Source organism: Acanthaster planci, linkage group LG19, assembly GCF_054643075.1.
Source record: "Acanthaster planci isolate LZ-2023a linkage group LG19, COTS_SCS, whole genome shotgun sequence".
Lineage (NCBI taxonomy): Eukaryota > Metazoa > Echinodermata > Asteroidea > Valvatida > Acanthasteridae > Acanthaster > Acanthaster planci.
Genome location: NC_141795.1, coordinates 12,582,363 through 12,610,122, shown reverse-complemented (window position 1 = coordinate 12,610,122; position 27,760 = coordinate 12,582,363). Strand labels below are relative to the sequence as shown.

The window sequence follows — 27,760 nt, the reverse complement described above, 5'->3', positions numbered from 1 at the left end:
TTGGTTGGCTGCTTGGCTGCCTAGCTCCCTGACTGGTTGGATACTTGGCTGGAATTAGCATGCTGGTTTGCTGGCTGGAAGAGATAAGGCTTTTTCACACTACATCCTGTCATCCCAGATTGAACTCAACCTTGGGCAAAGCCACAACCACCCTGGATGAAAATTAGATTTGATCCAGTGTGATTTTTCAACCCCGCATTCAACCTGGCATGGTTTCACACTTTTTTCATAAAAACCAAGCTCACTAGGGCGAGTTCAACTTAAAGATGAGCACAAACGATTTCAACCAAAGTTGAAAAATCTCAACCCTTGTCCGGAGGAAGGTTGAGTTCAACCGGGGTTGAAGTCAATCTCAGAGGCAACAATGAGTGGGCACAGGGTTGAACATTTTCCGGTGTGAATTGTCGCCAGTTTTCAACCCTGCAACAGCCCTGTGTCAAGCCCAAGATTTGTCTAGTGTGAAAAGGCCTTAACTCCAATCTGACCTAGTTTAACCTTTGTTGACTCAATTTTCACTTTCTTTCCAGCAAATGTTTAAAAAGGCATTATTCAAACTTCAGCTTATGCATATTTATCCGGTGTTCCTAACGCCTTTGCAAATAAAGTAAACTATTATCATCCTTTACTTTAGTTTTAACGTATAATCTATTATATTTGAACAGTTTTTGTATTCAAATTTAACCCTATTTTATGGATCAAGTTTAGTGAGCATAGTTTTGTCGTATTTTTTTTGGTTGATTTTGTTTTTTATATATAAACAGGACCCTTAGGAATTGCATGTCTTTTCATAACTGATGAGGCTACCCTGTATAAATAAAACAGATAATAATAATAATAACTCCATACTCGAATTTTAATCACCAATATCCTTTGATATTGATATATTTAACAGTTGCCTGTGGTGGTTTCTTGACCAGTCTTCAAGGTAACATCACCAGTCCCTCCTTCCCTGACCTTTACCCTCGAGATAAGAACTGTGTCTGGCATCTGGTGGCTCCATCATTGTATCGTATCTCACTTCAATTCCTCAGCTTTGAGTTAGAAGGCAATGATGTAAGTACCAACAATGACAATCATATGAGTAAGTTCTGTATTTTAAGGACACAGTGTGATGAATTGTATGGTTTTTTTTCAAGGATTTGTCATAATGACCTAGGCAAAGCTTGAGATAGTAGATAGACAGACAAGTCGTTTTCATCTTTGAAGGTTTGCAAATATGACTACGTGGAGGTCCGCAGCGGCCTGACAGAGGTTGGGGATCTTCATGGTAAGTTTTGTGGGGACGAGATCCCGGACACCATCACATCTCGCTACAACAACATGAGAATAGAGTTCAAGTCGGACAGCACCGTCTCCAGACCTGGGTTCTTTGCCAGGTTCTTTGCAGGTCAGTGGGGATGATGTGATCTTTGGTGTAAGCTGCGCCCTCTGTGGGCTGCATTAAATAGGTGATGCGAACACATGCTTGTTCACTTCCAATACTGACTTGAACCTTCTATTTTACTGTGTCACCGAGCCTCCCCCCCCCACCCAGGAGCAAAATTTTGTTTGATTTTTGAAAAGTAATGTAGAAAGCCCTTGGTTTTGCGTCACCCCTCAGAAAGGCCATAAAAAAGGTTGTACCAACAAGTTTTCATTTTTGGTTGACCCCTACAACAATGTTGCCTCACCCTGTCAAATGTGGTTCCGGGTCCACCCTTGTACTATGCGCTTTTATGGACTTGTCAGCTTGAGCAATTGAAAAGCCCACTACCATATGCAATGCACAGCTTACCCGGCTGGTCCAGTTGGTCACTTCTGTTTAAGGAGCTTTAAAAACTGTCAGTGAGTGGGAAGGAATCTGAAACAAGTCCCAAACTCCGTGCAGAGCAAATGCTGCAGTGATATATTTGAATTTTTGACCCACCTGTCAAGCCCCAAAAGATAACTTTGAACAACTGTGGCCATGTGCAAAACGGGCATCCAGAGCTTTGGCTAGTATTGTCTCTGTGTATTTCCAATGAAGTGAAGACCTAGACCTAGCTCTAGACAAAAGATTTGGATGCAGCCTTTCTTTCTTTTGGGCAGGTGCTCAACTGACTATTTCATGTTGGATTTTTTTTTCCTGGGACAGATATCGATGAGTGCGAGAAGAATAACGGTGACTGCCAGCACGTGTGTGTCAACACACTGGGAAGCTACACATGCTCTTGTAGGAATGGATTCACACTGCATGAAAATGGCCAGGACTGTAAAGAATGTAAGCAGCGGTGTGTAATGAGTGCATCCACCTGTTGTGAAACAGCCAATCATGACAGAAGAGATTTGGGGTAGCTATGGAAGTACCCATGCCCCTACATAGTCATTTATGGGCTGTCACATGTAGCAACATAGTACTCACTTCATTATAGTCAAAAAGTACAGGCAAAATTACTTTTCTCCTTTTTTTGATGTACATAAATATATGTAATCTTAGCCATTTTTCTAGCAGCACAGTAGTCAAGACAAATAAGCATCATCTCACTGTAGCTGAGAAAAAGGGGTTATCACATGTCCAAATAATTAGCACAATAATTTATGAGTGCAGAAGCAAGCTTACTCACCAACAACAAAACAGATCCTGTTTAAAATAACCCATTTGTTGTCAAGGTTTGTGGATCCGTCATAATAGGATATTATGAAATAAAAGCAGAAATTGACAGGAGGGATGTTCATTTTGATCATAATGTCCTTGCTTACTAAAGATCCAAATAAATTCCAGTTACCTTCTCTCTCTATTCCATTTGGTAATTATGGACTCGTTCTGTATTGCAAGTACTGTTGTAGCATTAAGACTGCAAGTTTAGCTGCAGATAGATTGTTTTGAATTTTTTTAACAGCTGGATGTCGTCACGATATTAGAGCCAGTCATGGCGAGATAACAAGTCCTAACTACCCGGACAACTACCCTAAGCGCAAGGAGTGTACATGGCAAATTGTGGCCACGCCAGGACATAAAGTGGAGCTGGTGAGTTTTTTTGAGATGTGTTCCCAAAAATGATCCAAGGGTCAAATCCCACGCTGAATTGCCTGAAAGACATGATGAAAGCCACATGAATACACCGTTTGCTTTGTACTGATTTTCAACACAGTTTGCTGATTTATTTCCTTTGAATGACTTCAAGAAAAGTGCATCTTATAAACTCTTTTTTTGTATAAACAAGAGATTGAGATATTTAACCCAGGTGAGATACATTTCCCATTTGCTGTGCCATTGTTTGTGTAAGTCAAGACAGAAAGGTGAAAAGGTTTTATTAGATTGACTCACTCTCAACCACCCCTCCTCATAACCACACAAGAGTCACAGGTACTTCAAAAGTTGGGGTAAACATTTGGATCAAGAAGAAGTTTTGAAATGTACAACTGACCATGCAGTTGCCTTCAAATTGAAACAGAGGTGCATTGTGTTGATTTGTCTTAGCTAATATGTCTTCAACACTCTGCAGAGTCGAGGGGTAAGGTGTTATAGAATAGAAAGGATTTCTCTAACTTGTGATACAGTAAAATGAGATTTCCCTCTTAATTTTTTTAGCATTCCATTTTCCAGGGCAAAGTCAAGGGAAATGAAATGCTCAATGAATTACTTCTAGAGACTAATCATACCACTTTTAGACTAGTTAATATTGATATAAATGTCTCTTTCTCTAACCATTTGCAGATATTCAATGATTTTGATCTTGAACATCATCTTGAGTGTGCCTATGATCATGTAGTCATCTATGATGGAGACTCGTCGGAAGGTCATCTATTAGGCCGATTCTGTGGGACAAGAATCCCTGATCCAGTTCTAGCCAGTGCCAATCAAATGTTCATACGATTCTTCTCAGACGCGTCTGTTTCCAGGCGAGGATTCTTCGCTTCGTATTCTACAAGTCAGTATTCTTACAAATTTTTGTCCCCTAAAAAAATGTGACTGCCATCTGCAAGCCAAAAGAATGTTTTTCTGAAGTCATGAGAAGAGCTGTCAAGATGTATGCATCTGTTGGATACAAGTGCATCAGGCCTGTACACTCTGAAGTGTACTTTGGATCAGTTTGACTCCAGTAGGAAAAAAAAAGCAAAGCTTGGTCACAACAAGGTTGCATTCTACAGCCTGGTTTGGAAGGTTTTGTCACGCTTACATGCCATCTTTGAAAAACAGGATGAAACAGCATGGCAGATTAAACTAACAGAAATAGCAATGTAAAAACTGTCAACTTTAAAAGAAATGTTTGCAGGCTGATATGGTGCATTGCCAAGGGGTCTTTATATGCCAGAGTTAGTCCACTCGCAGTTTTTCTCCATCAAGTTGGCATTTACACCAATTATTCTTCTGGTTACATGTATGACCTGAATGATGTCCAATTTGTTTCCTCAGTTTGTGGTGGTGTTCTTCAAGCTGACTATGTCCCCCAGAAACTCTACTCTCATGCCGATTATGGCGATACTAACTATGGAAGCCAGGTTTGTCATGTTTTTGTTCCATTGTTCGCTGGCTAAAAGTCAGTTGCCAAGGGTGTTTCAGTCTGGCAGGCAATTTTGAACCTCAGATATGATCTCATATTTTAATAGTAATTGTTAGTACATATTCTAGCTTGCCTTGACAGCATTTCTTTCTCAACACAGTAACTTTTAAAAGTCACATAATGTACAAAGACTGGCTTGTTCTGATTGGAAGTCAGTAGATTTGCTGTGATGGTTTGCTTCAGCAAACACTGAGGAAGCCCATTTGCAGTGATGAAACTTACCCAGATTTATCCAGAAATCCGGATATCGGCATGGCAGAAATATGTTTCCCGGATTTTCATTAATTTTCTGTCCCTGGTGAAATTACACGTTATAGCTAGCGTAAATCTCGTGCCGTGTCACGTAAAAATTGCGAGCAGAACGAGCTGAAGTGAGTAGTCTATAGAACAGATCCATCTATAGACATCACCCATGGATACGACTTAATGTGCGCATATGAAAAAGGCCCTCTTCCATTTTGGGTAGAATAGCGCCTTGAACAAAGACTAGAAGCTGGATCTCTCATGTGCATGCGCGTTGCTACTCGTCTGACATGTTCTGTTTTGAGCCGCATGTCATGTCAAGCTGTCAAGCAAAATAATCTGCTTTTCATCCAACAATCGGCAACATGTACAAAGTGGTAGATTGGTCACACAATATAAAAGACATCAACAAAAATATCAGAAATGTCTTTAGTTTGAAATGGTTGGAGGAGAAGGATTGCAACGAAGATGTTTTGTCGGAGTCCGGAAAATAGACCACCCAGGATGTGCAATTTGTTCGTGGTGCAATGACGGACTCAAGTACAGCTCTTTCGGTAAGAAGGACTTGAAAAACCATGCCAAGTTAAAGAAACATGGCGAAATATGCAAGGTAAGGAACAACACACCTACCATTCCAGCCGTTTTTGCAACCAGCCGCGCCGTAGTTGACTGTGTAGATGACCCAACAGCTGCTGGTCATGTCCCAAGTAGGACCAATGACAGGCCCTTGCCTCCTGCTAGCCTTTAGTCACATTAATTAGGTTTCAAAGTGGCACAGTTTCCTTATGTTTGGTGTATTTTCTGACCCTGTCTACAGAGATGCTAACTTCTTCAATTTAGGCCTACAAATCTCACCTTAATCTCTTGCTGTAAACAGGAGAAAATGTTAGGAAAATGTGCCAGAAAATGCCTCAGATTGCACCACAGAGCATCTACAACCCCAAATTTCCCGGGGCCCTTAAGCAGGCCCCAGACCCCACACCCTAGGGGCTTTGCGCTTCACGCTTCGTGCTCACATTATTACAACCACCATTATATTTCATGGTTTTTAGGATTTCAGGATATTTGGGAAATTTTGAGTTTCGTCACTGTAATTTGAGCAAAGCTTTCTTACATTACATTTTGTCTTCTGCCTGTACCTTTGATTTATGTATTTCATATGGGCATGGTAATCCAGTTGATCACAAGTCAGTCACAAGTTAGTCTCAAGTCACTCGCAAGTCAATCACTAATCCTAAGTCAATCACAAGTCTGCTACATGTCAATTACAAGCCAATCAGAAGTCAATCAGAAGCCAGTCACAATAAGTCCCAATCAGTTGCAAGTCAATCACAATTCAATCTCAAGTCAATGACAAGGCAATCACAATTTGGTCACAAGTCAGTTAGAAGCCAGTCACCAGTCAATCACAGTCAGTCACAAGTCAATCACTAATCAATCTCAAGTCATCACAAATCGGTCAAAAGTCAATCAGAAGCCCATCACAAGTCATTCTAAAGCTAGTCACAATGCAATCACAGTGAGCCACTAGTCACAAGTCAAACCATGTGTAAGGTCACATGAAACAAGGACAAATGCTGTTAAGGACAAGTGCTATTAAAGAAAGATGCTTCACATTGTCATAAGATGCTTGCTTGAGAACCAGTCACAACAGCCAATAAAGTATATACATTTTGTTTGAACTTTTTCCCGAGTCTATGCTTTCTCTCCATCTGAAGTTTCATCTCAAACTCCACACTCAGTTTTAGACATTTGCCGTTAGAATCAAATGCAGATGCATGGACTCCACACCTGGTTCACACAGGTGTTTTTGTCAGAGAAGATGGCACTGGCTGATGATGGAGGGTTCAACTAAGGGAACTAAATTTACAGAACTAAAGCCTGAAGTTGAAAATCATGATGGAGCTGTGAATTTAGGAGATCACCTGTATCAATGAGCACAAATGACCATACAGTGCCCTCAGTACATCTTGTATAAAGCCATGGTGCTTATTTGTCTCATTTATGACTTTTATAGGAGGATTGTGAGTGGACAATACTAGCTCCAGAAGGCTACTCTGTTAGGCTCATGTTCCGCTCATTTGATATTGAGCATGAGACAGAATGTGACTATGACTCACTGGAAGTATTGAATGGTGACTCCTATGATGCCGAGAGAGTAGGCCGCTTCTGTGGACACAAAGTAAGTCCCGACTTGTCTAACAAGATATGATGTAACTAATTATGTGGCTATTTTAGGGAGGGTTAGCTATGATTAAATCATATATTGTGATCTTTAAAGCCCATCATTGCTCTGTTACAAGAAGATTGGTACCATAAAAATCACTGTGTATTTCAGTTAGGGTAGTAAAATTTGTATTCATCCACCAGGTAGTTCAAAAAAAAAGGTTCCCAGTTCCAGTAAAATGTGATGAATGCGTTTTTAAAAACCTGATAGCAGTATTGATTTAGTGATTGTGTTGTGGTTGTCACAAAATCATAAATAGAAAGCATTGTCCAACTAGCAGATGTCCTCACAATTGCTTGAAAGGTTGTGCAGGTTAGCCATGTTTAGCGAAGTCAACTGTGCAGCAAAATAGATTGTGTGCATTTTACACAAGGCATACATTTCTGCCAAATCGGCGTCCATTCTGTCTATTCATACCTGTTTCATTTCACAAGCGCTTGAGAAATCATCCTTTCTGTGGTCTTGCCCAACTAGATTCCCGATGACATCATATCCGAGGGGGAGACCCTTCGTCTCATCTTCAAGTCAGATGACACCATCAGCAAGAAAGGTTTCTATGCTGAATACCAAATCAGCTAAAATTTGGTCCAAGTTTTACAGTAACCAGGTCGGGCACAAGCTTTAGACGTGGTGGTGTCAAAGATTGTCTTTGTTTTCTTAATTTGTTTCAAATTAATCAAGTTTTTCCAAGCCAGTGCTTGTGGAATAATACGAAGTGAGATGGGCATTCAGCTATGATGTTAGATTCACGACTAATTCAATTCAAAGCCAACGTAGCTGGCAGTAAACAAATGAGACTTCAGTCTGAAAGAACAGGTCCATTTAAAGTACATGTGTGAATGTTGCTTTAAAGAGATACATTTTCCAATAGGTATTTGGATTTTTGGATGTACCATTTGTACTAAGGTTATGCACTCTGTTGTGCATTAAATACTTATGCATTCAATACATTTAACATTGTGAATTTATCATCATTTTAATATTTTTCAAGTGAACTACAAACAGTATTATCATATGCACAAGTGATGTGTCTCCACGGAAGGAGTGAATTGCTTGAAACAAGCATTTGGAAGGAAATGTCCCTGATGTAGTGAAACAGTCTATTCAGGGGAATAAGAATTGGAAGATGAATGAAGGATTCACAAGAATTCTGTAAATGATAGAATGTCGTTGAATTCATTAGTGGGTGGTTTTTCCATAGAACTTTCAATATGTGGTTTGCCCTTGCATCAGATTTGCACAATTCATATTGTTCATTTCACCGTTGTAATCCAGTCATTTACAAATCAGCCGCAATATGAAAAATGTTTACAGAGAAACACTTTTTGTGTGGCATAACACTCTCCCTCAACATTTGAAAGTATCTTTTGATGTCAAGTGTGTTTAAAAGTGTTTGTAATTGAAAATTGTTTGTAAACATTAAAAATTTGCCATGCTTTTGTGGCCAACAGAGGGCACTGCTGTGATGTCAGTCCTGGAAGGCACTGCTTAATTTACAGGTTCTTCTGCTCCAATTGTGTATTCAAAATTTGTTCATTGAAAACAATTTTGAGATAGGGTTGCTTATTGGCTTTTTGATATGAACTTACAAATTGAAATTTAGAACAACAATATCAAACGGTGGAGCAGGTTTTGGTGCACAATTCACAGAAATTTGCATAGTATAAAAATCAAAGAGGCACAAACAAAAACTTTAAAAGGAGCACAAAACAGCTTGAAAGTTAAAGAGTTTAAACACAAAGGGCATTGTATGGACCCTTTAAATCACAAATTAACACACAAGTCGGGTCACAAGTATCAGGATATCAGTAATATTACAGGTCTGGAAGGAATGCTTCTGTCATAATTCCTTTAAAAAGTTTTTGATTTTAGACAGAATGGTTGAATGATGACTGCATAAAATTATGTACAACTGTGATTCATGTTCTGTGCAGTCTGTTCAGAAAAAAAATTGCCGTGCTTTATGTAATAAATATCAAACAGAGTTAAAACTAGACTGCAAGGAAAAGAACTAGAAGTTGTGAGATTCAATTGATTGAGACTATTTTAAATAGTCAGTCGCTAAAATTTGATATAGATTTTACTCTTTTGAGCAAATTTCCTCCCCTTTCAGTGGTGTATGGGGGGTTGGCTGTTAGCATTGAAAGTATTGAACCATCTCCAGAGAACAGCAACATTGATAAAGTATGATCCAAGGGTTTTGAAAGGCAACGCAGATCAGTGTAACTCGGTCTTGAAAGATTCCTTAAAAATTGGGCATTTATTAGCATGTCCCAATACATGTTTACTCATGAAGTTATTACCATGCTTTCATCATGTGTATACTATTTCACTATTGGTAATACTTATATTTTTTATCAATTTTTATCTTTTACAGTATTTGTCCGATCATGTGTTCCATGTATATGTATTATTTACCACAAACATTGTTTTATTGAAAGGTTATCTAAACACCTTTGAATATTACAACAGGACATTGAACTATGCAAAAATCTGGACAAAGCAAGACATCAGGTTGCAGAACTGTCCTCGTAGTTTTATTAAGTGACTGTCAAATTTCATGTTAATCCTTTTCTTACATGTATTTGTAGCTTTTAGTGTGTAGTGCTAGCTCAAGAGTAGAGAAGTGCATCATAGCTTCCACGAAGACCTCTTAACAGATTTTAGTGTTTTGTTGAAGATGCGTAAAAGTGGTCCTTTACGAATGAATTAGACATTTTTTCCTGCTATTCTAACTCATGTACAACTTTGTGGCAAAAGTTCATGTAGAATTGTTTGTTAGAAATTAAACACCAGAATGTGTAAGTGAACTAAGCAGGACAGGCAGCTTACTGAAAGTAGTACATGAGTTAGACTTCTGCTTTAGATCGTCAGTTTTAAGGAACTTTCTTGAAAACTCTTTGAGACTTCATAGAGAAAGCTTCAACCATTAAATTCAGATTATACATACATCTGACATGAAGTTCCACCTTAACATGATTTTGTCTGTGTCCACAACTTTCAAAGCTGCTATTCCTACTCCTTGTCGTAGTAGCCCCCGCCCCTGTTACACCCTTATCTGATTACCAAAATAGGAACTCATTACTGTGGTAGATGCACATGTTAAATGCATGTACCTCTTCATCCAATTGGATGCTGTGACTTGTTAAAAGGCCTTTGTCTATTGGAGTTCAGAATGTGTAGAGTGCCACTGTGCTAATGACTTCTGCTTTTTAGGTCTCTAGTGAACCTAAATAATATTTAACTTCATTCAAGACCTAAAGTCTCTTAAATTCCTTTCATTAAACAAGACACAAATTGTTCTTTTCAAACCTTTGTACAGTTTTATTGCAAAAGTGTTCACATGATCTTCAAAACGTCTGGAGGAGTGCGCATCAGTTTTACACACTTCAGCAGCAAAGTTAGATTCCATCTCACAAACTCGTCATTTAGAAAGGACTTGTGTGAAAGTTAAAGCACAGTTATATATTGGGCTGATCAGTACAGTTTTTAAAAGAAACAGTTAAATTCTACTTTTTCCACAAGGTAAGAAAGTTTTGTCAACCACTGAAAAACTAGAAAAAAATTGCACGTATGTTAACTTTTCACCAATCCTATGCTCAATTAATGGTTCATATCTAAAGTAAATTTGGGTAATGATTGTCAGGAATATTTTGTAATGACTGTCAGAATTGTTCATGAAAAATGAAAACACTTCCACTAGGAAATAAATTTACAAATGCTAAGTGGTGAACAGGGTGCAGTCACACTGCAAATCTTGTCACATCAAAGCAAAACTTGGCTGTCCAACATCTGGAGAGTGTTCCATTCAGGTATTGCTACCAGTATTGGAGAGTGATTTCTCACTGGACAGGCACAATCAAATTGTGATTACTGGCCACATTGACCTGGAAACATCTTGCCATTGTTCCTAGGAGTCACTGCATAGGTCAGTGTCATTTATAAGCACCATGATGTTCAGGAAACAGTCAAATTACTTGTTTTTCATTGCCTAAGTTTTAAAACCAGCTGGGCCTTATTTCTTTTGAAGCAATACTGTGCTGTTTTCCCTCTTTCAATATGCTCATGAAATGTTGATGTAGGGCTGTACTTTTCTGAAATACTGTAAGTTTATTAACAGTGACGCATTCCATGCCTGCCACTGTTTGATTGATATCAACAAAGGGTGCCTGTATTTGTATTCCAAGAGTACAGTGCCATAATCCAGTATGCTAGACGTCCTCCAGCCGCAGTGTCGTGCAGTAATACTGTGACCTGGACACGTCCAGCAGCATGAGGGCAGCCTTCTCAAACCCGCACGTAACCAGCCGGTTAACCAGTGCCCCTGCCGTCTTGAACACGCCTCGGTCACGGCATGTTGCAAGGGCACGGGCCATCTGGTCGCAGGGGTCCCGCTGCTGTCGCTTAATCAGGTCTACTGTGCGCCTGTCTAAGCCCTCTGTGATGTTAGATGGGATGTTCTGCACCACCGAGGGCCACTCGTGGGCCCGGCTGACATGGATCCAGCTGGTCACGTATCGGAGGCAAAAATCGCACATTGCACCTGCAGAAAATTTGGTAATAGATTACCTAATAGATTATGTATATAGAAATCGTGGCATTTGGGATGGTAAACAGTTTTCTTTAAATAAGCAAAACCAACAGAATAACTGCAGTTTCTGTATACAGACTGTACTTTGGGAAAGGGCTCATTTTTGGGTAGGGAAGCTCAACTGGAATGAGTAATTTTCTTGACTTAAAAACTTCAAATTCTGACATGGAGGAACAGGGTACATTGGGGGCAGACTAGCCCAATCTCCTACAGTCAGTTAAAACATAAAATAAAAAAAAACATCTTTATCAATAGCCTGTCAACAAAAAAGTCACCAGTTAACATTTACTGAACCTAAGTTGCACAGCCCCTGGTACCCATGTGCTCATTCGCAGAGATGTAAATGTTATCATGTGTCCTGCTCAGAGACACAAGAAATGTGCTCCAGGTGAATGTAATCAAGAGGGGAATTATTTCCATCAAGTGTCCTGCTCAGAGACACAAGTAATGTGCCCCAGGTGAATGTAATCAAGACGGGAACTATTTCCATCAAGTGTCCTGCTCAGAGACACAAGAAATGTGCCCCAGGTGAATGTAAGGAAGAGTGGAATTATTTCTTCCAAAACCCAACCAAAATTAACATACATGTATATGCCTTTGTACCAGTGCACTATTAGACACAATAAAGCAGTGTCTTCCTTAGCGACACAAGAATTTTTCTCAAGTGAGTAATGGAGTTATATTTAGCAAAGCAAAACAATCACACTACTACGTCTACACTGATCATCTTGAATTTCACACGTTAATGTTGGAAAATAAACTTTACACATTTTAAATGAATTTTAGATATCAAAGGGAGCTCTGAAAATTATTAATTGCGATTTAGATACTGTAAGTATTATCAACAAACCTGTAGAAATGTCTACAGATCCCATCTTATCCACATCCAGCCCGACTGCGCCCAATCCGACGCTTTCAAGTGCTTTCAGGAGCTCGGTGTGTGAGGCATATTTCCCCCTCGTCTCTTTCCAGCGCACAAGCAGTCTGTAGCCCAATTCGGCTATGAAGTCGCCGTCGTATTGTATCATCATGGGTTTGGTGTCGACTCTGAGCTTATCGGCCAGTGGTTGCATCATGTCGTTCTCGATCTGCGAGGCAGCAAACTTCAGACCTGACGACGAAGAGGAATACGGCTGTAGCTTACTTTTCTCAGTCCTCCCTGTCTTTTAAAGCCCAATGACACTCACAAGCCTATTGCCAATGTCTTGTAAATTTTCACACCCACAAAATTGGACTAGTTTGGCGTGAAGTTTGAGGTGTTGAGAATACGTAGGCCTACAGCCTTTATCTTGAGTATAGGCCCTGGAAATTCTTGATGTCAGCTGACGTTTTACAGAGTGCCATCAAGCTTTAGTTTGGTTTACCCCCCTCCCTTTGTTCTCAAACAATTATTCCAAGATACTCTGTTGAAAAGAGCACACAAATCTCACGTTTATCCTTTACGAGTTCTTCATCCAAGATGTCGGCGTTCAGTCTCAGTCCAACCTCCTCCATCTTGTACATGAGGTCCTCAAACCGCGCTCCCTCCCCCTTCCCGTCACTGTCCCTCCAAGCCACTAGAGAGTTCAATAGGAACAGCTTCTTGTTGAAGTCCTGTCCGTGTTCTCTTGTGAAGCCGTCGATTTGTTCCTCCGTCAAGCCCAGCCGACGCACCAGGCGGTAAATGGTTTCGCGGCTGGCGTCTTTGGAGATGATGCGAAGTAGAACAACTGTGAGGAAAAGGATTTAAATCTGATATTTTGAGGCTTCTAGTTTTTGATAAAACTATTAGGGACATTTTTTGTACCTGAGGCTAGAATAGTTTAATTTCATTTCTAATTATTTTCCTTGAACCTAGCTATCCTTACAGAGAATTGGCTAAATCAAGCTTTGGTAAACTAAAGGTGTGATTTCGGGCTAGGCTATATTCAAACGTTTTGAGAGGTTGTTGTACAATTTGGCAAATGGTATTTTGAAGTTTGTTAAACTTTTGAGTTCACACGCATGGAGCAAGAAATTCCTGTATAATGCAAATGAATTTACCATCACGTGCATCCACTGAGCTAATAATCGTGCATCTGTCAGCGGCTAATTCCATGCCACACTTGCGCATTGCTTGCAACAACTTAGTATGAGACGCCCTCTTGTTGAGCGTCTCGAATGAGTCTTCCCGCCATCTGTACAAGATCTGAAATTTGTGGTCGTTGAGCTCGTCCACATAGTTCTGCCGAGATTCTTCAAGATCGACTTTGAGAGTGTCAGCTAGGGGTTGGAGATCACCAGGAAGGCCCTTAGCAATGGATCTCAAGCCTAAATTAAAAGAAAAATATAAAATATTCAGTTAATTCACTGTCATGGAAGTCGTTATTATCATACTTGCTCTAAACCGAAACGGAACCATGGGTAATTCATTGAAACCTACGTTCATTGGTCAGCAAGTTTCTATTGAGGTTGATGGCAGCAGATGTCATCTTGACAGCCCTGAATGCTTCAATCAGCTTGGTAAACGTAGCCTCCTCCGCACTCGTCAGCATCCACTTCTCTAAGACGGCGTACCGCTGCTCATCAAAGTCACGATGATGCGGGAGGAGACTAAGGTTGAGGATCTCCACCTCTGACAAACCAAAGAGATGCATTGCGAGGGGAACCACGTAGTCCTTGGGGATATCCTTTGAAATGGTTCGAAGGACTACGTCTAGAAGAGTCAGAAAGATCCGAAAATATGGGAGTCGTAAATTCCATGCTTTGAAATAAAAGCAACTTTTATAAACTGTGTCATACTCGTGAACGAAAGCAAGACAGTTTCCGACAAAGATTCGACCGAATGTAAAAGCAAGTCACCTTTGACGACTTCCTCGTCGGTGAAACTTTCTTGGATCTCTGGAGGAGCGGGATCCTCTCTTTCCTGAAAGATACGATTTTAAATTTAATGTACGTGACGATTTCCCATCCTTTGTCGAAAACTTTAAGGGTATACAAAATCAAAACATGAGAAGTTTGCATGCAATCTCAATCAATTTTCCGAATTAGTAGTTCTCACCTTCGGAATAATCAACTTTGATGACGACACCACATCTCCTAGAATACTCTCAAGGTTATTCAGCGTGAACTGCCTCCCACTCCCCCGGTTAATCGTCCCAGCATGCACCGTAAGTCGATGCAGGAGGACCTTCCCCGAGTAGTCGGCTTGGAAACGCCCTCGGTAGACACCTTCCACAAAAAAGTCCTTACGGTTGACTCGATTACGTAACCATTTGAGTTGGAGGCGATCCCTTCGGTAACTGGGGTTACCAAAAGTGTTGACGATCAAATCTCCAATGAGACGGATGTAAAATGTCTGAAAATAATTTTTTAAAGACGTATGGATAAATTTCATCTAATTCACTGCTGGCTTGACAACTACAATACTCAGAGAAACCGTGGACGGTGCTGTTATTCATTTTAAATCTGCTGTCTGAACTAGGCGTTCTATCTTCCTCTCTGGAAATCACTTTGATTTCAAAAATTAAAGAATATATATTTGGAATGATGTTATGGGCTTTATGTTAATTCAAATGTAATACAGCGATTACCATTGTAAAACTCTGTGCCTACCTCACCCGTCATGGCCTTAAAGGGTTCTGTTCTGGTCGATTCACACAATTTGTACCTAAAAAGATAAGGAACATGTCAAGTGTATCTTGAGGATCCATTGACTATCTACAGGTACAATTTTTGGGAGGTAGAAATAAATTAACATATTAGGCTTGTCGCTCACCGAGGTAGTTTTTACACCCAGTCGTGCGAGAGTTTGCCAGGACAAATTCATAAGACAGCTTCCATGTTGGAATTCAAACCCAGGGCTTCCTTGCACACGTCTTAATTGATCAACCACAGATATTTCGGGATGTAGCCGGTTCAAACATTAGAATAATTACAGCAACAGGTTTTGGCTTGTTTGGATTTAAATAATTCCTTTGATTGGCATTGTTTATTTATCCAATTCATCTTAATCAGAAACCTTCTTGAGCTTTTCTCTCCTCAGTTGGGTATAAAGATACATTCACTTAGGATTTCATTTTGAATGTACATCTCCCCGGCGCAAATCCATCTTTGAAATAGATTGTTCGCGGTACCTGCTGCTACATCTGATTCGAACCAGCCAGCCAACACTGGGAAGCTTGGTGGTCGAGTGGTTAAGCATGAGGTCGTGGGTTCGAGTACCACCCGAGTATGGTTGTGGTTTTTCTCGAGTATGCTGCCCCAGTTTGGTACTCAAGTTCTCCTTCACAACGAATATTACTGAAAGGAGTTCAAAGGCGATTTACTCGTTCCTGTTTGGGCCTCCCTAGAAGTCATTTGCCAAATTCCAGCCGGGACATTAATAAAGTATTCGACCCATAGTTCCAAGCTGGGTCTGTCCTACTTAACGAATAGGCTAAACTTTTTGGCAGTCGTCTTTGTAGCCAAATGTATCTATAGCAAATTTGACATTGAATCAGAGAGCTATATCGGTCTTAATTCTAGACACATTGATGATGTTAAATTTATTCATCATTATTATAGAACTATAGCTTTTCACGAGTCACTTTTGTCAGATTCCCCCGTTTGTGGGATACCCTGCCTGCAGACGTTGTAGATAGCCTGATCTTTGGTCTCAACACTTTCATTGCCAAACTGAGGCTACGTTGGCTGACTCCTGGTGTGAACTACATGGCATCTGGAGCCCTTATACAGATGGGATTTCGCTTAACCTTTTTCCTGAACTCTGTTTTTGGGTGTTTTTTCTCTTAATCGCATGGGTTTTTTTGTAACTGCTTAAGTATATTACCTGGGTTTGTGTTTGTATGTTTGTGCAGTCGTTGCTTGTTTTCTGGGTCGTTGGGGTGTCTGTACGTTTGTTTGTTGGGTTGTTTGTCTTCTGTCTGTCTGGTGTGGGTGGGCAGACGGTTTGTCTGTCTGTTGGTTTGTTGTCCTTCCCTTTGTCTTACTTTTTGTCCCGTTTTGTTTGTTTTGTTTCTACTACTTGTATGTCTCAGAGGTTGTGTTTCTTCGTCTGTAAGGTCACCTGTTTCTTGTCGACTGTCTCTTTGGAGTTTGTTTTGTGGGAGTTTTGTTTTGTTCTTAGATTTTTAGTTACCGTCGGGTGCCTTCCTTGCTTTTCTTGTTGATATGGTGCAGTACATAACATTATCCCATAAACTTTAGGATTGTGTAATACTCTGAAGGGTTATTCTCTTCGCCCTTGGGATTATGTGTTTTAAAGTGAGTCTGCAAAATGTTTGCGACTTTGCAGTGTACCGTTTTTAGTCATGCTATGGGAGAACTACTTGATAGTGATTTAGTTCACTTGTTAGTAATCCCGCAGGGGCATGCAACTATTTTGGTGTTTGGGTCTTAGTCTTTTTATAAGGTTTGATGCTATATTTAAACTTTGTCTTTTTATGTCTTTACTATTTGTATTTTTTTTTTACTTATTTTGTTTTATCCAATTTAAATTTTACCTGCGAAATAATGAATGAAATGACTGAAATGAAAAAGGTTATGGGAGGCAGAGCACGTGTGCGAGTCGGCGTTCGGCCACGATGATGTTGCTGCTCTCGCGCGCTTAGTGCTGTTCCCTCATGATCTTGGACGTGCTTCGTTTTGGGTAAGTTCTGTTGAATTAAACTGGCTTATTCGGAGCAAATTAGAGCTTCCTACTTTAGCTTTAACCTGTTAACCGCAGTTAAAAAGCCTAGTTGAAAAGCCTGTCAGACGGTTGGTTTTACTCACCCGCTTTCCAGCATGTAGGCTTTGAGATCTTCCAAGCCATTGGGCTTAACGAGGTGAGCCACTATCTCAGTTGGGTCATCCTGTCTCTGATGGACAACGAATAAGACGAGGTCTCCCTTTGGCTGCGGCATTTTGTCCTAAAAACCAAGAGAAATAATGACACACTGGAAATTCCAGGGTCTCATCGAAGAATGGGAATGGGCAAAATCTCAAGCAAATCTTTCAAACGGCATAAATCTCTTAGCCACTCATAAACAATATTTTTTCGAAAATATTGAAATTGAGGGGGTGACTGTCCGTAGCAATACATGAAAGGTATTGGCGTCTATACCACAATGAATAAACATAACTATCAATACGTACGGCGAAAAGAAGAAATCTGCCGGCTTGAAGTTTACAGTTAATCTACTAAATTCTGAAAGATTGATACGCACCAAACAGAGCGTCGCAAAATAATGACCAACAGACGTTTGTTTTTGACAATCGCTTTTGGCAATTTTAAATAATGCTCTGAAGTCATAGCCTTAATATCATAGAGCAAAAAATAATCAAGCACGTACATCGTGCTGATTCAAAGTTACTTCGCGAATAACATAACAGCACATGACCAGCCCGCCTTCAGCGTCTGTTGCTAAGGCGTTGCTAGGGATGTTGTTTAAGCATCGTTGTAATATTTTGACGGACTTTGAACCCATTTACCAGTTAGTATCTTTTGGTGGGTACTAATCTGGTCACAAAGATGGACTGTAAGGGTTATTTAAATATACACTCTCATGAAACATGTTCGTTAAAAAGGGAAAGATGTGGTGTCATTGCATATTCTGTGGCAGCACGTCATAAGCTTCGTGGACAGAATGCCGGTATGCGGACTCAAAGACTTTGCCCCTTCAGACAACAGCCGTCTACACACGCTCCATGTCTTCTTACCTGTCAGCAATAAGATGTTCTGTCAAATTTTGTCGAGAAATACCCCGTTTTAGTAAGACTCTCAAGAAGTTCTGCAGTTACAAGCTGTCCTGTAGGTTGTTAGTGGGGAAGACCCTTCGTATCCATGAGATACGTGGTCGCCTGATCTCTTGTCCTGGTCTACTCTGGGGTCATGTTTACTTATTCATCCCGAGTCGAAGGGAGACCACTGTTGGGAATACAGGAGGACAATAGAAGCTATGCACAAACATCTCGAGAAGAATCTAAGGCCAGAAGATTACCGAGTCTTTACATAATCAATTATTCTTATTCGCTTGCCTGAACTGTGCTATTCATCTCGACTATTCGCCGCTAAAAACGTAGACTTGAATAAGTCTTACTGTGGAGGGAAAATCAGAATTAACTTGCGTTCGAAACATCCTGTTGAGATGGTGGAGATAAACGACGTGGAAAAGAAGAATTGCTCCCAAAGTTTTTAAAATCAACCAGATTCCAGATTGGGTACAAAAGTCCCAGGGGGTGAAAGTCATTAACTTCTTTTAAATACCCGGAATATGCCCCATTCCACGGTGCATAGTTTCCATTTTGCTGCTGATGAGTGATTGACCCCCCCCAAAAAAAACTCTTAGTGGCGCCCACGTGCCAACGTGACGTGTCCTGCCTCTTTTTGTTCCTTCATGAGGTTGATGTAACCGTGGGGTGTGGGACGGGGTTGAAAGACACGAAGTAGGGGTGTTATTCCAACGCAGACGAGACTTTGAAGTAATTAATGAAGTCATTTTTGTGTTTGGAATGTAGTCGATTGACTTCTGTGTAGAAGAGACTGATATTCCATATATTCCTCTCTTGGGCATCATTTTTTAACACCGATTTGTACTCCAAGCGTTTATTCATTTTTGTATTAGTCAGTTGCGACGATGAATTCGATTCCGGCCTATTCAAAGTCATAGCGATCATGGATGGGGAGGGGTTGTCTTGTTTGAAGTTGACATAATGAATGAAAACAGCGCCCTCAAGCCACCAATAGCCACGAAGAATTGGCATGAGCCATTGTAACATCTGACCGAGCATTCTTTCCTACTCGGTCATTGAGTCAAACATAAAAGGTTTCTTTTTTATTGGCAACAAAGGTTCACTGTTCTGTGTTTTTCTATATACTGCCAACATTTTGTTTCCGGAATTTGAGATTGCTTTGTATTACGCACACTTAATTGATCTCGTCTTAATGGTGGGAGGGAAGATCGTCTTATCATCAGTGGCAGGACAGTTTCAAGTCGTTGTGTTCAATTGTTAAGCAGGGAAACTTTCCAACAATGGGCTACAGTGTTCTTTCCCACAAATCAATAAAACTACTATAGAAGTGGATTGGCGCATGCAATGGGGAGATGGAAGGGAAGGCGACATAAGAAAGAGAAATGAGGGGTCGACGTCAAACCGACGGAGGAAATAAATCCGCAGCTTAAGGCAACCCTTAACACAAAATGCTTCCAGCGCTTAGGTTGCTTAGGCTAACCTCACACTTATATGTTCATGCAACATACCACACTGTAATTACAAGAAAAATTTCAAAGGACTGTGGTTGTATAGGAATGCTTGCTATAGTCAGAAACAGGGATCTATAGTCTGAAATAAGGAGCTTCAGCATCTTTCTTAACTGTCTAAAACTATATTATCAAAATTGTTATTATTGCGCCGGATTCAAAGAAAATGACAAAATTCTTTCTGATATTGTTTCAGGCACGTATTATTCTTAGTACCAAACGACCCTCTATGGCATTATGTCATGTACTGCAAGAAATAATATGGATACTACGTAGTGAGGACTTGTCGTCGTCATTGAGAAGGGGCGAGAGAGGCAGGAATTGCAAGATCCTGGTTGAAAATGAATATTAAAATATCCATTTTCCCCATGTGATCTGAGTCAAATGGTCACACATTGCAACAAATACCATCCACTCCGAGAATGCAAATTACACAACTTTTTAAGGGGGGGGGGGGCTGGTCCCCACCATATTTTCATTTTAGCCAATAATGCCCCCGGCCCACCCGGTTCCGACGTGCCAGTATTTGAATAGCTGAGATTCCACTGGATTCTGAAACTTTCGCTTGCTCTACAACGACCTAGCCAAGGTGATTTTGTCCTCATAAAATGCGTTTTTCAAGCATTCGCACTTAATAGTGTTGTTGCAAACAAGGAAATTATGAATTGTTGACGTTAATTTTGCCAAGTCACGATTCTGTTAAGTTTTTAATAGGAACTGGAAAAGTGAGTCAGATAAAAACCACAAAACCGTCACATGAGCACAGCGCTGAAGAATGTACGCGGCTGCGATATCGTCACAACTGGTTCCGCTATTGAAGAAACTCGCTAAAATTCTATCCCTTGTCATCTTGGGAAACTATAGTTATTAAGCGAAAGGACACGTCACTGCAATACTTTCATTAGGAAGAGTCTACTGTCTTTGATGACCGCTGGACCCTCTTTCTCGTCGGGTCTTGAAGGCAAACATTTTAAACCAAATTTCATGAAACTTTTCGTTGAATTTTTAAAAACCAATTTTCTTAAGTTGATACAAAATCAATTCAAGTATTGAATGTCTTTTCTGGATTTTTTTCGTATCTCAAACGACAATGACCTCTTGCGTTTCGATTCCAAACCAATATTTAGCTAAAATGAGAAGATACGATGGAAACCGTTTCTGTGTCTCACTACGGTGATCTTTACTCTTGACCTGTTGTCAGGGTCAAGCAGGCCATCCCTTTATTTAAAATTTCTCTGGCTGGAATAGGCCTATATGTTTATGTTTCTTTTTTTTAATGTTAGTGACTCTCTTCAATATCAGGACTGATGCAATGACCATTTCTGACCTCGCATAACAGTATCCATACTGGCCAATTCAAAATCAGCTTCAATTATGAAAGTGTTCTGGCGTGCTTGTTACAGTTTATTTCTCTTAATTTTTCAATTCAGATGCAATTCAAGCAGCAAATTAGAACAATTTCACAGTAGAAACAGGAAACCATTTGCGATAATTCATTTTACGTATATACAAATGCCAGCAATAAGTATGATTATAAATAATGCAATCTACATATAAAACATTCAGATGATAATATAAAGACTTGGATTAATTTCAGTTTCGTACAACCTTAAATAAATAGCTGAAATATCTACACTCCTTATGTTTTATAAAGCAATAGTTTTTACAGTAGGATTGTAGACCTTCTTGAGGTAGGTACAGGGCCAAAGGCAGTTATTTACAAATGCACATGTACACAATGGTCGAGTTCGGGCGGCCTGTTCTTGACACGGGTTTCTTGTTCTCGCGCTCGAACGGCGGGAACATGACTCAAGAACACTGTTCCCGGAACAGGATCACACACTACCTCCTCGTCAGGGTTTTACAGGAACACACGGAAAAACTCGTGAGATTTGATTTTTGAACAGCCGTAAAAAATAGCCAGATGGCTCACAAAGCCGGAGACAATGGGAAGTTTTACAAAAATAACAATAATCATTTTCCATAGCAAAGAAATGAATGTTCCTTTTTAAGTAAATAGAAAAGAATTCAGCCCAGCTTTCTAAAGTTTACTCTGAAAGAACGCACATGGATGCCGCCATGATGCATGCAACAATCAGCGAGAACCGGTTGTACGTTCCCGGTGTTCGAGCGGCCGACTAACAAACAACAGATCGAGCGATTCGTGAACATAGGAGAACAAGCCGCCCGAACTCAGCCAATGTGTGAGTCTGTACTCTCTAAAGGCAGAAAAGTGAAAATATCACTCTCACAAAGAGCGAGTCCCGCATAAATCCACTCAAAAAAGAGGGTGAAAATCATTCTAAAAGAGGAGCCACAAAAATCTGTTTTCAAATCGTCCTTTAAACAGCATCTTGGAGTGGTTTTCACTTTTCAAAGAGTGGCTTTCACCCTTTTGAAGTGTTTTTACTCACTCCTTTTATGAATAAGCTTTTCACTCTTTTGCATTTCACTCCGCCCTAACGAACCCACTGCAACATGTAGCCGACAATATCTGTCGCATGTGAACAGGGTTCCAGTCGTTAAAATGGACTGATCCGTCATCTGCAGACATTTTTCTTTATATCGTTTCAGGATATGAGCTTTTATATGAAGTCTCCAGGATTATTTTTGAACTGTTGCAGTTTCCCCGCAATAACTACACCAGAGCAAATCACAAAGCAGCATTTTCAGGTTAATGGCCTATCCGTGATGAAAAAGACAAAAACTGGTCCTTTAAAACTAGCTTCTTGTTTGACACTTCTTCATGTCGACTGTTTTTGTGATCCATTTCCGATACTTGCCCACCTTTGTGTACACACCTGGCACGGCGTCTCTGGGTGACGGGTTGCAAAAGGTGTTCTCTCCCCACGAGGTGACTCCAACCAACTTCCAGCTTCCATCCACCTGCTGGCAAACTAATGGCCCACCGCTGTCGCCCTTACACGTATCGGCCCGCCGTTCCCCTTCCAGGTACCCGGCGCAGATCATTCTGTTGGAGATGAAACTACCATAGGCGCCCCGGCAGTCTTTGCGACTGAGGATAGGCAGCCGTGCTTGGTTGATGATATCTGGTCGTCGTCCAAAGGTGAAGTCCAAAAAATCTAATGGTGACAGGACAATAATATGTAAAGCAAACAAATAAAGAAAAAATATGGGGATGTGTGAGAAGTCAGTCTATTCTAATATCCAGCATAAAATTCTGCCCTTACTTGTATAACCCCATCCTGTGACGTAGCACGTATCTCCAGCCTGAAACTCATTCTTCTCCGGCATACACGCAGGCATTACATAGTCGTTGATAATGACGTCATTATCCGGGGCTGTTCTGAGTTTAACTACGGCGATGTCGTTGTTGTACGGAACACCGTTCACGTATTGGCTGTGGATGTGGATGCAATCCACTGCGAATCGCTGCTCCGTGCCCTCCGGTCTTGAACGGTCGTGTTCGCCCAACACTATGATGATATTGTCCTCATGCCATCTGAATATGACAAATGATTTTTTAATTCGAGTAAAATAGTGCCGCGATTTTATAATGTCAATAGGAAGATTAATGTTAGATGAATAAGATAATTTATAGGAAGTAAAAGTGTTGGGATTTTCTTCAAGATACAACGATTTAAATAATGGGAAATACAGTGATAAAATCAATGTGATGCAGGTGATCATAATAACATTGCAAAATGATGATAAGATGATGAAAAAAGAATGATGACGGTTGCTATGGTGATGACAGTTGTACTTGTAGTGATGTTGACAATGAAGTTGATAACGAATACGATTATGAAAGCAGACGAATGTTTAATGGTAAATTTGACAATGCAGAGAAGAAGATGAAACGCAAATCTTGAGAATGATGAATTCCTTACTCTCCACTGTCGAAGCAGTGTGCTGCAGTCAATATGTGATCTCTTCCAATCAGCGTTCCTCCACAGAACTGTTCCTCGGATGTCTTATTAACCAGAGCGACTTGCCAAGGCCAGCGATTACTTGATTCGATCCCCGCAACAACCCGAGTGGAACTCTCGTTCTGTCTCGGTGGAAGGATGGGTCGCTTACCACAGACATCTGAATAATCGAGTAAATCAATTCAATGGTGGTAAAGATAATGGCGTGTTTGATGACCATTTTTATAGTTTAAAAATGCAGATGGTGTCTTCACCTGATGGTGCGCGCCCTAAACAAAACTACTGCAACGCGGTGTATTAATTTACCTGTTAAGGAACCGGTCAATAGTGCCTCTTCTTCACGGACGATGCCGCCACCTGCAGATTTGGCATGCATGTTGGCGTTGAAAATCTGTGTGTTGACAAATAGAAATATGGCATTCGTCTTTTAATAACAAACTGAACAGTACAAAAAGTTGGGAACATAGCTTCGAGACCAAACTATTCGTTCGCGGAATTCTTCACTCATAAGGAATACAAATAAAGCAAAAAGTAAACAAACCTCTGAAGCGACTTTGAGCCGTTAAAGTGAACCAATCAATTGCTTTATAACAGATACGCCCTACTAATTTGGAGATGCCCCACAACCCCAGCAAACAAACAGAAGTATTTTCATTGCGTGGTTGCCTCAACAAAATTGACCAGCTAATCGGAAGCTTGCGATATGCAATAAAATTTGCCAAAAGGGGCACGATCAGATTGGCAAAGGCGACGTTGTGGCAAGGAAGGGTGGTTTGCGAAAATACATAACACGATATGATGTTCCTTAAGTGTAAACATGGATTGCCACATAATACGAACGTCAGCAATCGGCATCTGATTTATTACTGCCATGAATCTGTCAACAAAGAAAATTAGGCAACGTGCACAAACATGAACCCGCGATGACTTTCATTTTGCCTACTCACCTTCTCGTCGTTAGGTCCTTGGCTTCCATCCGTCGCCTGGGGCTTGTTTGCAGTCTTGATCTTGACTGCGCGGCCTTGTACACCGACCAGACTTGACATGTTGATGGCGAGAACTAGGAGAACGGCCAACACAAGGAACGCATCCCGCGAAGAAGAGGTCACGGCAAAAAAACGACCAGTCATCCTCGAAAATCCCCGTGAAATTGCGATTTCTGCAAACAAGTTGACACGCTGACGCGCCTTGATGAATCGTTGACAGTCTTACTGGCTCGCTTGCTATGAAAAGGCTCTTGAAATGCGAGTAAATTCAGCTTGTTCTGACGACAAATCTACAGACGGGTCAATATCTCCCCGCCTGCTCTGTGTTGACATACAGGGAGCTAAGTCTGATTTGTGGCTTTCTCTGCGCTTTCAGTCCATTAAACATGCGTACAGCAAGCACTCCCAAACCAAGCCTTTTCCCACAACAGTCCTAGTGTCGATAACGAAGTTGATACAGCCAGTATGTGTTAGAGGGTAATATCAGTTCACTCAACCGCGTGTAACAGGCCCCAGCTATGAACTCCAATTTCCTTCTGTCGCTCAAGAGGTTGACAATAGGGTTTTATACTCCACACCAGACGGCAATTCTCGGATTAGGTCAGTGACTGTATAAATATTCATATCTGTGGAGTTTTAAATTTCCCGTAAACCCCATTCCCACTAAAGCCATTTTGGGATCACTCATTCAGTTGGCTACAAACCATAATCTCTGTCCACAAGAGTCAGATGGTAATGTTAACCGCTAATGCTCGGAGCATCCTTGGATTCTGTATGGACGGTGTCACATTAACACAGTAGTTGACAATGAAGGCGTTAGCAGTCGCACTCAGGGCCGACTTTTAAAGGCGTTTCCTCATTTATCAGATTACGGCGTGAATGGATAATAGCCGAAAATTACCTCGTCCAATCTAAATGCGCCGTGGGGATGCGTACACATCAACAGGAGCGCGATTTCGGCGTAAAGTCTCCTGACTTGAAATCGGCGATATTCGTTCTCAAGCTCAACTCCGGCAAGCACGACTCATTCGTGAACATTAATTTTGTGCTACGAAAACGTCGCATGATTATTTGTATAAAAACATGACTTCGTGTTTTAATGTTTGTAACGTTGACGTCAATCTTTAAATCTGCACTTCATTTCCCCTTTCCCCGTGGAAATATTGAATGGTTTATTTTTAGTGAAAAAAGTCCCTTTCTGTTTGTAAAACACGCCAGTTTCATTCTTGCCTGTTGGCATATTTTTCGACTGATGCTGCTTTAATATTTCGATGTCGAATTGTGGAAATCAAAATCATGTTTACTCAATCTCGCCATCAAAACAAATCGTCCATTTATCGCAAAAGTCCTTTACTGTAATCGCCCCCTCGTTCACATTCCAGTCATTTTTTCAAACAAAAAGTTTACTTCTTCAACTGGCACACACATTTATAGCACATGTTATTGCATTGCTTTTCCTGCTAGGTACAGTTACCGTGGGATGATGCAGTTCAGTCAAAGTTCACACCTTTAATAACAGACCACCAACACGTACCTGACAGACAGGATCGTGTATATACATTTAGTTTCAGAAATTAACCCTAGAAACTTTTGAACCCGATCTGTGTGTACTGGCAAAATGAACTCTTTTGAATACGGAAGCCTGCTCGTTTTTCACAATTTAAGCTGCCAAACTATTCATCTATTCTTATTTAGTTTGAATTGGAACTTTAAAATGCAATTTTTTCAGTGCCGTCAGTTGCTACGTTGCAAAGGATGCGGGCATAGACCTTCACAATTGACACTTCACAAAAGGATAACGACTCGTTTTAATACACAGAACGTGGGGTGTTCGAAGCATGTGACCGCCAGCTGAAAAGAAGAGTTCTGTCTACCAAGAAAAACAAAATGACCCGTTCTGATCCCGCGATGGCATGCCATAAAATATGTTCCCAGTTTACCAGGAATATGTTTCTAAAACTTTTGCAGCAGGAAGTTACTGGCTTTGCATTTGAAACCAGCTATTTTACCCTCCTCCGCCCATCGCTGACAACATACCAAACCAATGCCTTCGTGATAGTGGTTTCGTCGTTACTGGATTCTTCGAGGAACCTTCAGACACCACCTCCAGGACGACCTCAAGATACCTCGAGTCGAACCAAGCAGAGGGCTGGATGGAACATGGCTCCAGGAATTCCTCTTTCCGTTTTTCAACGGAGATGTGTGAGCACGTGATACCGGATCCGTAAACATCACCTGTAACGACATAAAAAGGATTTCCGTCCATCGTTGAAAAGTCCAGTTAGATTCAAACATTTGAATGGAAAAAACATTGGAGGTGCGATCAATTAGAAAGCCATCTGTCCACATGTGCGCTATCATAATTCTCGTTCGTATGAAGCAAGATACGGGACAGAGAGCGCTCCTCACCTTTGTGTTGGGCATTGTTTGATCGGAATCTCAGGAATTCTTTACAGACGGGGGGATGTGTTAGGTAACAATAGTCTAGAGTGTGTATAGGGATTGGAAATGTGGGAGGGGTACCCTTCGTCCCATATCTTGCTCGGTATATTCTCGCTGTTATAACCAATTCAAAGCAAATAGACGAAATGACAAAAAGTCCATTTTTTTTTTCATAAAATATGCTGTCTATTCCAGTTCTTGGAAGAAAGGTGCCCACACCTGGACATGTTCCAAAATTTCAAAGGTACGAAAAAATGGAACATGAAAGGCCGTGAAAGCACAAACACTCTCTCTGTAGTGTGCCACCGTAATCAGATTAGCGAGAGCAAAAAATGGCACGAGAAAAATTCCACAAACATTTACTTAACTCCCTTCAGCACAAACTTTCTGCAGATAGGGGAATGGACAGAATCGACAAAGGATTGTGGTTGAAGCAGGTACTAACGGCGTTGTATAATGATTGACAATGCAGTGTTTGCTTCAAGCGTGGGAAGAAATTATTGACAATAATAGGGTTGTAGCATCTGGGCATACGGCGGCTTTCTGATGCACTATTACGGCTTCGTAATATTTACCACCCCTATTAACGAGACCCTGTGAAGGCTTGTCAACAGAATTCAATTATACCTTTCTGTTTACGATCGATTGTTGTTCTTT

General features: G+C 40.7%; 3 protein-coding genes across 5 annotated transcripts in view; 1 reads left to right on the top strand and 2 right to left on the bottom strand.

Annotated features, from left to right (window-relative positions):
• Window positions 1–9,942, top strand: part of LOC110981869 (tolloid-like protein 1) — a 57,922-nt gene extending 47,980 nt beyond the window's left edge. Inside the window, exons 12-19 of the mRNA XM_022240277.2 lie at window positions 893–1,053; window positions 1,207–1,387; window positions 2,114–2,239; window positions 2,859–2,986; window positions 3,677–3,890; window positions 4,376–4,461; window positions 6,784–6,948; window positions 7,468–9,942. Coding sequence (XP_022095969.2) covers window positions 893–1,053; window positions 1,207–1,387; window positions 2,114–2,239; window positions 2,859–2,986; window positions 3,677–3,890; window positions 4,376–4,461; window positions 6,784–6,948; window positions 7,468–7,572 — 1,166 coding nt within the window. The 3' untranslated portion in view covers window positions 7,573–9,942. The remainder of the gene's footprint in view (window positions 1–892; window positions 1,054–1,206; window positions 1,388–2,113; window positions 2,240–2,858; window positions 2,987–3,676; window positions 3,891–4,375; window positions 4,462–6,783; window positions 6,949–7,467) is intronic.
• On the bottom strand, window positions 9,509–18,478 carry LOC110983050 (uncharacterized). 2 transcript variants are annotated; one of them, XM_022243212.2, is made up of 10 exons: window positions 18,245–18,478; window positions 17,318–17,454; window positions 15,158–15,212; window positions 14,604–14,900; window positions 14,405–14,468; window positions 13,986–14,258; window positions 13,607–13,873; window positions 13,015–13,293; window positions 12,435–12,695; window positions 9,509–11,536 (listed from the first exon to the last, which is right to left on the bottom strand). In XM_022243212.2, the coding sequence occupies exons 2-10, from the start codon at window positions 17,446–17,448 to the stop codon at window positions 11,205–11,207; spliced, it is 1,959 nt and encodes a 652-aa protein (XP_022098904.2). In that variant the 5' UTR covers window positions 17,449–17,454; window positions 18,245–18,478; the 3' UTR covers window positions 9,509–11,204. The 2 variants fall into 2 exon arrangements, with proteins under 2 accessions (XP_022098904.2, XP_086985904.1); XM_087129778.1 differs by lacking the exon at window positions 18,245–18,478 and adding an exon at window positions 17,681–17,934.
• A 2,688-nt stretch (window positions 18,479–21,166) lies between these two features.
• LOC110984589 (chymotrypsinogen A-like) lies at window positions 21,167–27,014 on the bottom strand. Of its 2 annotated transcripts, XM_087130023.1 has the most exons (6): window positions 26,699–27,014; window positions 24,623–26,195; window positions 23,982–24,066; window positions 23,637–23,835; window positions 22,977–23,248; window positions 21,167–22,868 (listed from the first exon to the last, which is right to left on the bottom strand). In XM_087130023.1, exons 2-6 carry the CDS (start codon window positions 24,803–24,805, stop codon window positions 22,507–22,509), a joined length of 1,101 nt encoding a protein of 366 aa, XP_086986149.1. In that variant the 5' UTR covers window positions 24,806–26,195; window positions 26,699–27,014; the 3' UTR covers window positions 21,167–22,506. The 2 variants fall into 2 exon arrangements, with proteins under 2 accessions (XP_086986149.1, XP_022101041.1); XM_022245349.2 differs by having other exon boundaries at window positions 24,623–27,014.
• Window positions 27,015–27,760: the final 746 nt, after the last annotated feature.